This window comes from Pectinophora gossypiella, unplaced genomic scaffold (genome assembly GCF_024362695.1).
Source record: "Pectinophora gossypiella unplaced genomic scaffold, ilPecGoss1.1 Pgos_42, whole genome shotgun sequence".
In the NCBI taxonomy this organism is placed as follows: domain Eukaryota; kingdom Metazoa; phylum Arthropoda; class Insecta; order Lepidoptera; family Gelechiidae; genus Pectinophora; species Pectinophora gossypiella.
In genome coordinates, this window is record NW_026063252.1 from 282,255 (window position 1) to 295,446 (window position 13,192).

Genomic DNA, 13,192 nt, shown 5'->3' on the forward strand with positions numbered 1-13,192 from the left:
CCATTTTGTTTTTTTTTTCACCGGCCATTAAATTCGACCAAGATTTAAATAGGTTTTGTGAAAGAAAAATTGGTTCAGGTGTGATAGTTTCGCCAGGCCGTAGGGTGTCACCCTGATGCGGAGCAGTTTTCGAAAATCGGGAAGTATTTCCATACTTAACATGACGATCCGATCACAACCCCGATATATATTTTATATCCCGAGACATTTTCTGAAAAAACAAAATTGTGTATGGCGGCCATCTTGTTTTTCCGCCATTTTGTTTTTTTTTACGCGCTATGGAATTTGACCAAGATTTAAATAAGTGCACTGAAAGAAATATTGGTTCACGTGCGATAGTTTTGCCAGGCCGTAGAGTATCTCTCTGATGCGGAGCAGTTTTTGGTGACCAGAAAGTATTTCCGTACTCTACATGACGTTTTGAGTAAGCGCCCCATACATTATTTTTACCCAAACGGGCTTCTTCCAAAATCGACAAAATTTTGTATGGCGGCCATCTTTTTTTTCCGCCATTTTGTTTTTTTGCACCGGCGATTGGATTTGATCAAGATTTAAATACGTTTCGTGAAAGAAAAATTGCTCCAGGTTGTATAGTTTTGCCAGGCCATAGGGTATCTCCCTGATGCTGACCAGTTTTCGAAGGTCGGGAAGTTTTTCCGAAGCCTAAAGATCGATCCGATCAATATGACTTTACAAACGCACTAGTCGCTCCTACGATTTTTGAAAATTCCCCTCGATTTCTCTGGTCTTCCATCATCAGATCCTGACTTCCTTGACATGGAACCCCCTTGGGTATATCTCCTTTCAAACAAAAAAAGAATTATCAAAATCGGTTCATATACGACGAAGATATGCCCGAACAAACATAAAAAAAAAAAAAAAAATATACGGTCGAATTGAGAACCTCCTCCTTTTTTGAAGTCGGTAAAAACATCTTCAATTTTAGGCAGGGGGTAACGATCGACCAGTAAGGACGGGTTTAGTGTACATTTATAATTGGCACAAATTCTTAGTGAACCATCCGGCTTATTAATGGGTACCAGTGGGGAGGCCCAGTCGGAGCATTCGACGGGCTCGATGACGCCGGCGCGCAGCATGGCATCCAGCTCGGCGTCGACTCGCTCGCGCAGCGCGTACGGCAGCGGTCGCGCGCGGTGGAACACGGGCACCGCGCCATCTCTCACGCGCAGAGTTGCCAGTCCACCCGTATACCGTCCCAGCCCGCCGCTGAATAGATCATTATACCTGTTAATTAATTTTTTGACTTCTGCATTAACGTGTCCACTACTTACATTGTTTACAAAGTTACAATTTAATTTAGGTATCGTTATGTCTAATTCTCCCAGCCACTGCCTGCCTAGCAAGGAAGTAGTACCTCCTTCAATGATAAACAATTCTAAGTTTTTACGACAGTTATTATATTGTACTTTTGGCCTTATTATCCCTACTGGTTTTATTTTTGACCCGTCATAAAACTTAAGAATTGTTTTGTTTTCTTCAATGGGTAAGTGACCGAGATATTTATCGTACGTCAACTTGCTAACACATGATATGGCAGTGCCGGTATCTATTTCCATAGGGATCTTTGTATTTTCTATTTGAATACATACACTTACTGGTTTGTAATTGTTCAAGCAAAGATGGTGCAATTCTGTCTCGATATCCCCGTCACATTCGTCCTCAGACGGCTGTTCGGCTTCACCGAAGTGCAGACGCTGCCGCGGCGACCCCGCCGCTGTGTGCCGTCGGGCCCCTCCTCGCGACGTCCCCGTTGCGCCCCAATTCGGACACACCCGTCGCAAATGACCCGCTTGTTGACACTTGCTACATTGGTAGTTCCGGAAACGACATGTTTCATTGTTGTGACTGTAAGCGCCGCAGGCCGAGCAATAATAATTACGCATACTCCCGCTGCGCATACTACCATATGAGCCACTATCGGTCGTGTTGACGTCCCGCGCTGTCATCGAGCCTGCGCGTGCTCCCCGCCATCCCCCGCCTCCGCCGCGTCCTCCGCGACTAGCCGGCCGACCGGTTCTCGCCAATTTAATAGCGTTAACTCCGGACCCAGCTGATGTATTGCTAAAAGTATTTGATGACGATGCTTCTACCGCCGCCGCGTCCCGTTCCGCCGCCTCCAACGATGTTGCAAGCTTAACTGCCTCTGTATATGATATCGTATCATCCTCCGCAAATAACCTTTGCCTGATAATATCGCTGCATAACCCACAAATAAATTGATCACGCAAATTATCACTTAAATTTTTACCGAACTTGCAAAATCGAGACATCTTCTTTAACTCCGCGACATACGTGGCGATATTTTCTTCGGTTGCCTGCCTCCTTTGTCTGAAACGGTAACGTTCTGCTAACGATGACGGTGCCGGTTCAAGATGGCCGCGTAACAAGTTAACCGCCTCCTCGTACGCTAAAGTTGACGGCTTTTCGGGACTGGCTAAATTCACTAGCAATTCATATGCTTCGTCCCCCATGACTGCTATTAACGTCGGTAACTTCAAGGATTCCTCCACTCCATTAGCCGTAAAATACATTTCCAAACGGTCAATGTACGATGACCACAGCCCCGTCTTCAATTCGAAAGCACCTACTTTTCCGATCGTCATTTTTATACCACAACACTGTTCCTGCACTGTAATACAATTCACGTCCTATAATAACTATTTTAATCCTCGTTCGCCACTATTATGTCACTAGCTCGGTACTAGAAATCAAAGACACGTCTGTTCGTTAGCTCCGTTTATTCTTGACTGGTTATATCCTAATACCCACAATATACTACAATATCAAGACTACTAAAAAAATTATGACGTCCTAACCGATCAATATGATCATCGATGAGTGGAAAGGGAAAACTTTGATTTCGTTTAACTTGCGAAAATCCACACATAAGCGATCCTTTTTGGAATCCTTTTTGTTCACAAGTAGTATAGGACTCGCGTATTCAGATTCTGACTCTTGAATAATTCCCTTTTCGAGCAAATCCTTAATAATATCGCGAACGCGCAATGTCTCCGCTTGCGAAAGCCTGTATGGTCTATCATTGACTGGCGTATTGCTAGTTAGCTTTATTGACATACTTCCAGTGTTGACAGTCGAAATGGAAGTTTCAGTTATCAAATGTGGAGAAAACTTTTTGATAATACCCAACAACTTGTCTAAATCGTTACCGGTCACTTCAGTTTTTATCATTAACTCGTCATTCGATTCGACTGCCAATACCGTTTCAGGTTTAAGAACAAAACTTTCGTCGCGCGTAATGCATTGACGCTCACGGGTTCGTATATAGGTGATACCTTCACGATTGAGTACATCAGTGCCCACTATTACTGGCGTGTTCATGTACAGAGCATCAACCACAAATAAATCTACTTCAAGAGTAACTTATCAAATTCAATCGGCAAGGTAACAAAATAAGTAGACTCGACCTCCTGACTGCCTTTCAAAACACGAAAAGCAGGTTTACGCGGACAGTCAAAGTGTTTAACCACGGCAGATGAGACAAGAGATATAGTTGATCCGCTGTCGATCAGGACATCAACAGGTACACCTTGAATTACATCAATCACAATGTCAATATTACGACTACCTTCCAATTCGCGGCAGAAATTTACATTGGCATGGTTTCTTGATTCAGACTTTAACCTAGCGAAACACGTCTCCAATTTATGTCCAGGCTTCTTGCAAAAAGAACACATGTCCCTACCAACAGGATTTGATGGAATTGTAGTATTAGAACTACTATTACTCACAATTTTAGGTTTCTTTCGGCATAAAGCCTGTATGTACATGACCAGGTAATCCACACGAAAAACATTTGCCACCCTCATAACGTCGTTTTCGATTAACATCTAAAGATCGCTTGGATTTAGGGTTGTTGCGTTGATTTGATGATGAATACAAAGACGATGACGCGACAGCAGAAGCACTTTTAGACGAGGAAGACTTCACATAAATCGAAAAGAATTCGACCAAGTCTTTTGGTAGCAATTTGGCATTAGTAGCGGCTGCTCGAATTTGTGGGTCACTAATTCCACGAATTACAATAGCTGAGATCAATTCCTCACTCAAACCTGACACGATTCGCAACCGAAGTAAGGAACGACGCACATAATCTGCGTACGTTGGGTAATTATCTGAAGTAGTCTTCATAACATCAAATAAAATATTGGCGATGTCAGGTTTCTTGGACACAACGGCTTAAACTCCCTCTTAAAGTTTGACCAACTGCGGTCATTCGTCACCCACTCATTTAACCAAAGTCGAGCGTCCCCTTTTAAACAGTTACCAATCCTCGACAAACACTCATTGTCAGTCCAATTATTTGTTGACCTGGCTTTGTCTACCTCGCTACACCAAACATCAATATCATGCAAGTTTGGATCGAAATTCGAAATATAGTATGGTTGGTTAGATCTCACCGTATTATTGATGGAACGTAACGCATTTACCAATGCGTCAGTTGTAACTTGCTCCGAAGAAGCAGATCCAACCACCGAATGCGCACGGGGAGCACTGCATGCGGGCTGCTCGTGCGCACGTGGCGTCGACCGATGGCGTCCATATGGCGGTGAACCCGGAGGCGTGCTTGGCGGTACCCGCACCCCAACATCTCCTTGGTGACCTGTGGCTGACTGCGACACGGATACTTTCGGATGTAGTTGTCTTTCTATCGTCTCAAGCCGATCTAAAATGTCTTGCATCTGTTGCCTAAGACCACGGCGCGACGTTGAACTACGATCGCGATCACGACCACGTTGTTTTTTACGGTGTCGACTTCTACTACGCGATCTCCGATCACTATCAGACATTTTTCAAAAATTTACTGTAACCGTTAACTTTTAAAGTAAAACTAAACTTCTTATCACGCTACAAAAAAAAACTACTTATGCAATTACGCAACAAACGAACACTATATAAACGATTTCCGTAACAAATCAACACTATTTATACGATTTTCGTAGCTAATGAGCACTATTTACACGTATGTACAGCGCCTAATTGCACTTTAATAAATACGGAAAAAAGATTACCTATCCACAAGAAAAATCGCACTATTATCCAATTACAAACCACCCGCACTAAATAAAATGATCACGATCTATTTTTAGAAACGTATATGCAGGTTCCGAATAATAACAACGCAACGGTAACGAATTTTTTTTTTTTTTTAAAGTAGAAAAGAAACAACTACCGAAAGATAGGACTACGTAAGGGCTTATCCCACTTCTGATGTTGGCAAAACAACTAAATTAATTCAAATAAATAAATGCTCGGGCACAAATTAGAAAATATTTTAATGAAAATTAACCATTTACAAATTATTGAAATTATGACGTCACCGAACTACAATATTCCGCGCTAAGAATTTCGCACAACCACTCCGTAGCACGTGTCGAGTCAAAGTGAGTGCTGCGCTCGGCTCCCACTTCGATGCGGTCTAGAGTTGGCCACATTCGATGAACGGTTGGCCAACTAGCTGTCACTTGGGGTCGGCGATGCTACAGCAGCGCCATCTAGTTTTGACCTCATCCCTAACACGGCCTCTCCTGACCGGAGGGCGTCCTCGTCCTCTTTCTCTTCTCTGGCCTGTGATGGTGCGTCATCCTCAATGACTTCTATGACCACCACGACCTCTTCATCTTCAGGGTTGGACTGGAAAGCGTCTTGGCTGGCTGAAGTGGACTCAGGTGCGCCTTGCTCTTTTAAGTCTGCATCAGTGTCACCTGCTGTCACTGTTCTGAACCCGGAAGCACCCTGTGTAGTCGATTCGGGCTCGCTTTGGTCTGCACCTGTTTTAGAAAACAAACTAATTAGGACAAGCTTATACCATGACTACCCAGTGAGCTCTGCCCACCAAAAAACAGATGAAATCGGGGTCTGCCCGTAGCTATTTGTGAGGTCTGCTCACGTGCGAGGTCTGCTCGCTGGGGGTGTGAGGTCTGCTCACGTGCGAGGTCTGCTCGCTGTGGGTGTGAGGTCTGCTCACTGTGGGTATGAGGTGTGCTCACGTACGAGGTCTGCTCGCTGGGGGTGTGAGGTCTGCTCACCAAGTACCAAGGGTACAACAAAATTACGTAGCTCACTTTCGAAAAAGGCAGCACACGTATCCGGGGTCCACTCGCCTCTCCAGGGTATCATATACTCGGCCGCAGCCTGAGTAGTCTTCCCATAGGAGCCGGCGACCAGTTGTAGCTCGTACCGCCCATGCGGTAGAGCCTTGATCACACGGTATGGACCGCGCATTCCAGAGTCCAGCTTTCCTGTGGATTGAGACTGCTTTATCACAAAAACCAAGGTATTTTCTGCAAAATCTCGAGGAGAACGCCTGTGTCGATTAACTGTCGCATCTTGTTGCTCTTGGTTTCTTTTTAACCGCTCTGAAGCTTGTTGTCTCGTCATCACACGAAGCGATTCCCTCTTCTGGTTAGAACCCTCCACTGCAATATCGCGTACAAGATTACGAATGACAGGTGTCATAGAATCGGTACCTATCAAAAGGTTAAGTGGCGAGTTCTGAGTGGATTTGTGTTTGGTGACATTAATCGTGAGTTGTAACTTCCACATTACATTGGCCCACTCTTCCAGCCTGTAATTGGTCTGGACTCTGATCAAGTTCATCAATGTGCGGCAATATCTTTCGACTTGGCCGTTGGAGTGGTGCATGCCAGGAGTGATCAGATGTATATCGGTACCTAACTCAGAAACCCAATTGAGGAATTCTGCACTCTGAAACATTCGACCACGATCAGCGACAATTAATTTAGGGGTGCCAAAAAGTGACACAGCGTTGGTAAAATGTCGTTTAAGTTCACTAGCTTCCTGACGCATCATTGGATACAAAAGGCAGAATTTGGAATAGGCATCAACTATAATGAGCACATAACGATGACCATTAGATTCGGGCAGAGGCCCCAAAGCATCGGCATGAATGGTCTCAAACGGGCATTCGGGCTTCTCATAAGAGTGAATAGGTTGGTGAGTTGATCGAGGCAACCTTTTATGCGCTAGGCACACTATACAGTGGGACACATATTTCTGCACAAATGCTCGGAGTCCAGGAAACCAAAAGTGTTTTAAGATTAAATCACACGTTTTCTCAGTGCCGATATGGTTGTGTTCGTCGTGAAAGACGCGCAACACACTAAGTCTATGACCTTTCGGGATGAAGCACAAAAGTTTGGGCTGTTCTCCAGTTGGACAATAACGATAGTACAGAAGATCGTTTTTCTTGACATACTGCTTGGAATCTAACTGCCCCTCATTCAACTTCTGCATGAGGGTTTGAGTTTCCTCATCGGCGGCTTGGGCGATTTGAGCCCAATTTTGAGGCTTTTCTACTCGAACGACATTAACGGGGTTGCAACTTAAATAGTCCGCGTGAGTTATAGAAGTGCCCTTTCGGTACTCAAGTGAAAAATCAAAATCCTGCAGATATATCCACCATCTGGCGACTCTTGGAATCAAATCCTTTTTTTTCTGCGTAAGTTTCAATGCATTACAATCGGTTACGACGGTAAAGTGGGTGCCGACCAGATAGTGTCTAAAATGCTGCAGGGCCTTGACCACCGCTAGAGTTTCTAAATCATACGAGTGGTACTTTGGTTCCGCGCCTTGAGTCAATTTAGAAAAATACCCAACAACGCGTTTATGTCCTGAATTGTGTGTCTGAAGTAGTACTGCGCCATACCCCAACGAACTGGCGTCAGTATGCACCTCTATAGGTAATTTTGGATCATATATGGCTAGGATCGGCTCGGATATCAAGTGGTCAATTATTTCTTTTCTAGCCGACTCTTGCTCACTACTCCACACGAACGGGACATTTTTCTTAGTCAATTTAGCAATGCAATGTATTTTCTAAAATACCCAGCTAATCCGAGAAATTGGCGAACTTGTTTATTAACGTTTTTGGGAACCGGAGATTCGGCAAGCGCTTTAACCTTCAATTTACTCGGTTGTACTTGACCCTGACTAATAGTGCGACCAAGATACTCAACCCTATTTGACAAAAACCAGCATTTCTTCAAGTTTATTGAAAACCCAGCATCAGTAAGAGTCAACGACACATCATGTAGAATAGAGAGACCTTCATCGATGGTTTCACTCATGATCAAAACATCGTCGATGTACACCAGGACTTTACCAGCATCAATGAGAGGTCGTAACGTTTTTGTTATAATTCGCTGATAAACCACAGGGGCATTCGCGAGACCAAATGGCATCTTCAAATACTCGTAGTGCCCCTCTGGCGTCACGAAACCCGTTAAAGGAACCGACTCTTTCTCCATTGGTATCTGGTGAAATCCCGTTGCCATATAATATTATGTCCCTAGCTCGGTACTAGAAATCAAAGGCACGTCTGTTCGTTAGCTCCGTTTATTCTTGACTGGTTATATCCTAATACCCACAATATACTACATTCCTCTACACTTAATTAATGATAGTGTCCTAGTATCTTAATTATCATGCTTATTTATACTTAAGTAACATTTCAACTTAGGATTAATACTTAAATCTAAATATTCATATTCTTAAGACCTATGACTAATGATGTAAACTGAATTATACAATGTAATGACCCTGACCCATGATACTATGACTAAAGAACACAATAATTCTATTTCCAAACTAAATATTATATACTGTTATAATTATTGCCATCTACATTTTAAATTTTATATCAGGGGGGCTTATCTAGTCTGCATTGCCTTATTGGACGGGCCGGTCGTGGTACAGTTGGAACGGGCTCCGCGCGTAATGGATTGTTCAATTTTGGCGAACTAAACTCCTTCTCAGGAGTAACAAAGCAATCCTCCCCTTCAACCACACTCCGCGCCGGCGACGTCGCGGCAGTAGCCGGTGGCTTTGCCTCTCCCAACTTCTGCGACTGAGCCAACCCCACCGGTGATGCGGTGTCACTATTAGTAATAAAATCGCCCCTATCCCTCCACGGATTCACTAATGATTTTCTGGACCTATGCCTTAACTGGTCGATGTGTCTATGCCTTTCATTACCATTGATATCACTTATTTTATAGTCCGTACTACCTAAAGCGCCACTCACTGTCCCTGGTTGCCATTTTTCGCCTTTTAAATATTGCCGGTACCAAACTTCATCCCCTACCCGTAAATTCCTATTAGAACCGCCTTTGCTATCCACTTGCCGCTGTTGACTACGTTCTACCTTAGCCATTCTATCCGGCTTTAGTAGATCTAAATATGTGCGCAAACGCCGACCCATTAGTAACATAGTCGGGCTCTCCCCTGTGGTGCAATGTTCAGTATTTCGATAATACAATAAAAAATTGTTGAGTGATTTGTCTTTTTTCTGATTTCCCATGTGCGCTTTCTTTATGACCCTTTTTAAAGTTTTTACTGCATTCTCGGCTGCTCCATTCGATGCCGGGTGATATGACGCTGTAAAAATATGTTCTACGCCATCAGATTTTAAGAAATCCCCAAATTCTTTGCTTGTAAACGGTGGACCGTTGTCACTGACAATTTGCTTCGGAATACCCCACCTAGCCCACAATTCTGATAACTTATGTATAGTCGTCGCTGCCGCAGTACTGGGAACCGGAAATATCTCTAACCATTTAGACATGGCATCCACCACTACGAGGTAAGTGTTCCCATGTATGGGTCCCATAAAGTCCAGATGTACTCGCGTCCACGGGCGGGCCTGCTGCTGTGGCGGCGCGTCCGCCTGCGCCGCACATACCGAGCATGCGCGGCACGTCGCCTCCACTGCTTCGTCTATACCTGGCCACCACACGTAACTACGTGCTATACCTTTGGACTTTATGATACCCATGTGAGGCTCATGTATAATTTTTAGGACTTTTTCCCGATACATTTCGGGTATAAGTACCCTGTGTCCCCACATGATATATACCCCAGCTCCTCATACAATTCTGTTTTACGGTTGAAATAAGGTTTTAAATTAGTTAAATCACACTGCAAAGGCCACCCATCTCTAATGTAACTGAGCACCTTTCCTAAAATCATATCCTTACTTGTTTGTTTCTTTATTTGTTCATAGTTTAATAACAAAGCATCCTGTGCGAAATGTAGGTATGTTTGTTCTGGTTCCGTAACTAACGTGTTATGATTCGAGCTCCTGTCCGGCAGTCTCGACAACCCGTCCGCACAATTATCTTTGGTATTTACGTATTCTATGTCGTAATTGTAGGCCGATAAGATAATTGCCCACCGTTGCATCCTGCTAGCCGTCATACTCGGAATCCCCGTTTTTGGCCCAAAAATAGATACTAATGGTTTATGGTCCGTCCGTAAGGTGAAACGCCGACCGTATAAGTATTGGTGGAATTTTTTTATAGTGAAAATGATAGCTAGTGCCTCCCGATGTATCTGGGAATAATTTTTCTCCGCGTCGTTGAGAGTGCGCGAGGCGTAGGCCACGGGGCGCTCGCCGCGCGGCCCCGGCTGCGACAACACGGCGCCTAGTCCACGCGCACTCGCGTCACACGTCACTATCAGCTGTTTACTCTGGTCATAATGACTTAGAACTTCGGCACCTGTTAATATTCTCTTTACCTCGGTAAATGCTTGTTCACATTCTCTGCTCCAGTCCCATTCGACTTCTTTGCGAAGTAGGTAATATAATGGATACATTATAACACTTAGATTTTTTACAAATCTACCAAAAAAATTTACTGTATCTAAAAACGACCGCAATTCCGATACGTTTCGTGGCTGCTCCATATTTACAATCGCCTCGATCTTGGTTCGATCAGCCTTAATACCTTCCCTCGATACTACGTAACCCAGGTACGTAACCTCTCCGGCTAGAAACACACACTTACTTTTTTTTAATTTTAATCCGTGGTCCTTTAACCGCTGGAAAACCATATTTAGAGCGTGTAAATGTTCGCTTTCCGTTTCCCCTCCTATAATCACGTCATCTAGAAAAACTTGACAGTTAGGTATGCTGCTTAGTAGGTTTATCATTATACGCTGGAATATACCTACACTCGAGGACAACCCATAAACGAGCCTATTGTATTGGAATAAACCACGATGAGTATTTATGACAGTATATTTTTTTGATTCATCTAATTCAATCTGGTTATATGCTTGCGACAAATCAATTTTACTATAAAACATGTTCCCGTTTAGATTTACTAAAATAAAATTTTTAACAAAAAAAAACCGACTTCAAACGCAAAACTAAAAAGCAATAAATAAATTCACTTTGCACAAAGTAATTAGTACGTATTTTCAATTAGTTAATTATTTTATAATTCTGAAGTCGGTGCCAAGGAAATGCTACAACGAAGTACCGATTCTTATATTTTTCAATACTGATTGTTTTGTAATTTTTTGTTTGACATTGTTTTGTAATTGCTTTGATATAGGTATTAAACAATATTGTGTGTACATAGTAATTTGATATTGTAGTAGGGTTGTTGTAGCATTTACTTGGCACCGACTTCAGAATTATAAAATAATTAACTAATTGAAAATACGTACTAATTACTTTGTGCGAAGTGAATTTATTTATTGCTTTTTAGTTTTGCGTTTGAAGTCGGTTTTTTTTTGTTAAAAATTTTATTTTATTTTACGATTTTATGTGATGGTTAGACCGAGCAAGGATGCAGACAGACAGATTTTCTGATTTATATTGATATATAATAATATATGATTAGTAGTGATCACAATTATTATTGATGAACATGTTTACACACACACACACTCACACACGCGCTAACGCACACGAGCACAAGCGCACGTACACACGCACACACACAGACACACGCACACACACAGACACACGCACACACACACACACACACACACACACACACACACACACATATACACACACACGCGCGCACACACACGCACACACACACACATACACATACACACATGTGGTTGTCAGTGGAAGCTGCTATCATACACACTCACGCATACATATAGATACAGTAGATTTCGCGTATTTTATTCGAAACTGTCCCTCTTCGTATGGCGGCCATCTTGTTTTTCCGCCATTTTGTTTTTTTTCACCGGCGACAGAATTTGACCAAGATTTAAATGGGTGTCGTGGAAACAAACAAAATCCAGGTGCAATAGGTTTGCCAGGCCGTAGGATGTCTCCCTGATTGGGAGCAGTTTTCAAAGATGACGTTCCGATCACACCCCTATACATCATTTTTACCCCCAAGACATTTTCTGGAAAAACAAAATTTTGTATGGCGGCCATCTTGGTTTTTCGCCATTTTGTTTTTTTTTTCACCGGCCATTAAATTCGACCAAGATTTAAATAGGTTTTGTGAAAGAAAAATTGGTTCAGGTGTGATAGTTTCGCCAGGCCGTAGGGTGTCACCCTGATGCGGAGCAGTTTTCGAAAATCGGGAAGTATTTCCATACTTAACATGACGATCCGATCACAACCCCGATATATATTTTATATCCCGAGACATTTTCTGAAAAAACAAAATTGTGTATGGCGGCCATCTTGTTTTTCCGCCATTTTGTTTTTTTTTTACGCGCTATGGAATTTGACCAAGATTTAAATAAGTGCACTGAAAGAAATATTGGTTCACGTGCGATAGTTTTGCCAGGCCGTAGAGTATCTCTCTGATGCGGAGCAGTTTTTGGTGACCAGAAAGTATTTCCGTACTCTACATGACGTTTTGAGTAAGCGCCCCATACATTATTTTTACCCAAACGGGCTTCTTCCAAAATCGACAAAATTTTGTATGGCGGCCATCTTTTTTTTCCGCCATTTTGTTTTTTTGCACCGGCGATTGGATTTGATCAAGATTTAAATACGTTTCGTGAAAGAAAAATTGCTCCAGGTTGTATAGTTTTGCCAGGCCATAGGGTATCTCCCTGATGCTGACCAGTTTTCGAAGGTCGGGAAGTTTTTCCGAAGCCTAAAGATCGATCCGATCAATATGACTTTACAAACGCACTAGTCGCTCCTACGATTTTTGAAAATTCCCCTCGATTTCTCTGGTCTTCCATCATCAGATCCTGACTTCCTTGACATGGAACCCCCTTGGGTATATCTCCTTTCAAACAAAAAAAGAATTATCAAAATCGGTTCATATACGACGAAGATATGCCCGAACAAACATAAAAAAAAAAAAAAAATATACGGTCGAATTGAGAACCTCCTCCTTTTTTGAAGTCGGTAAAAACA

At 42.8% G+C, this 13,192-nt stretch overlaps 1 protein-coding gene across 2 annotated transcripts; it reads right to left on the bottom strand.

The window, feature by feature from the left end:
• Window positions 1-933: 933 nt before the first annotated feature.
• Window positions 934-2,699, bottom strand: LOC126381267 (uncharacterized). 2 transcript variants are annotated; one of them, XM_050030765.1, is made up of 2 exons: window positions 1,617-2,699; window positions 934-1,245 (listed from the first exon to the last, which is right to left on the bottom strand). In XM_050030765.1, exons 1-2 carry the CDS (start codon window positions 2,622-2,624, stop codon window positions 1,240-1,242), a joined length of 1,014 nt encoding a protein of 337 aa, XP_049886722.1. In that variant the 5' UTR covers window positions 2,625-2,699; the 3' UTR covers window positions 934-1,239. The 2 variants fall into 2 exon arrangements, with proteins under 2 accessions (XP_049886722.1, XP_049886721.1); XM_050030764.1 differs by having other exon boundaries at window positions 1,611-2,699.
• Between the last annotated feature and the right edge of the window lie 10,493 nt (window positions 2,700-13,192).

Excerpts from the sequence above, each read along its gene's own strand:
- LOC126381267 (XM_050030764.1), bottom strand. The coding sequence starts at position 2,624 with ATGACGATCGGAAAAGTAGGTGCTTTCGAATTGAAGACGGGGCTGTGG.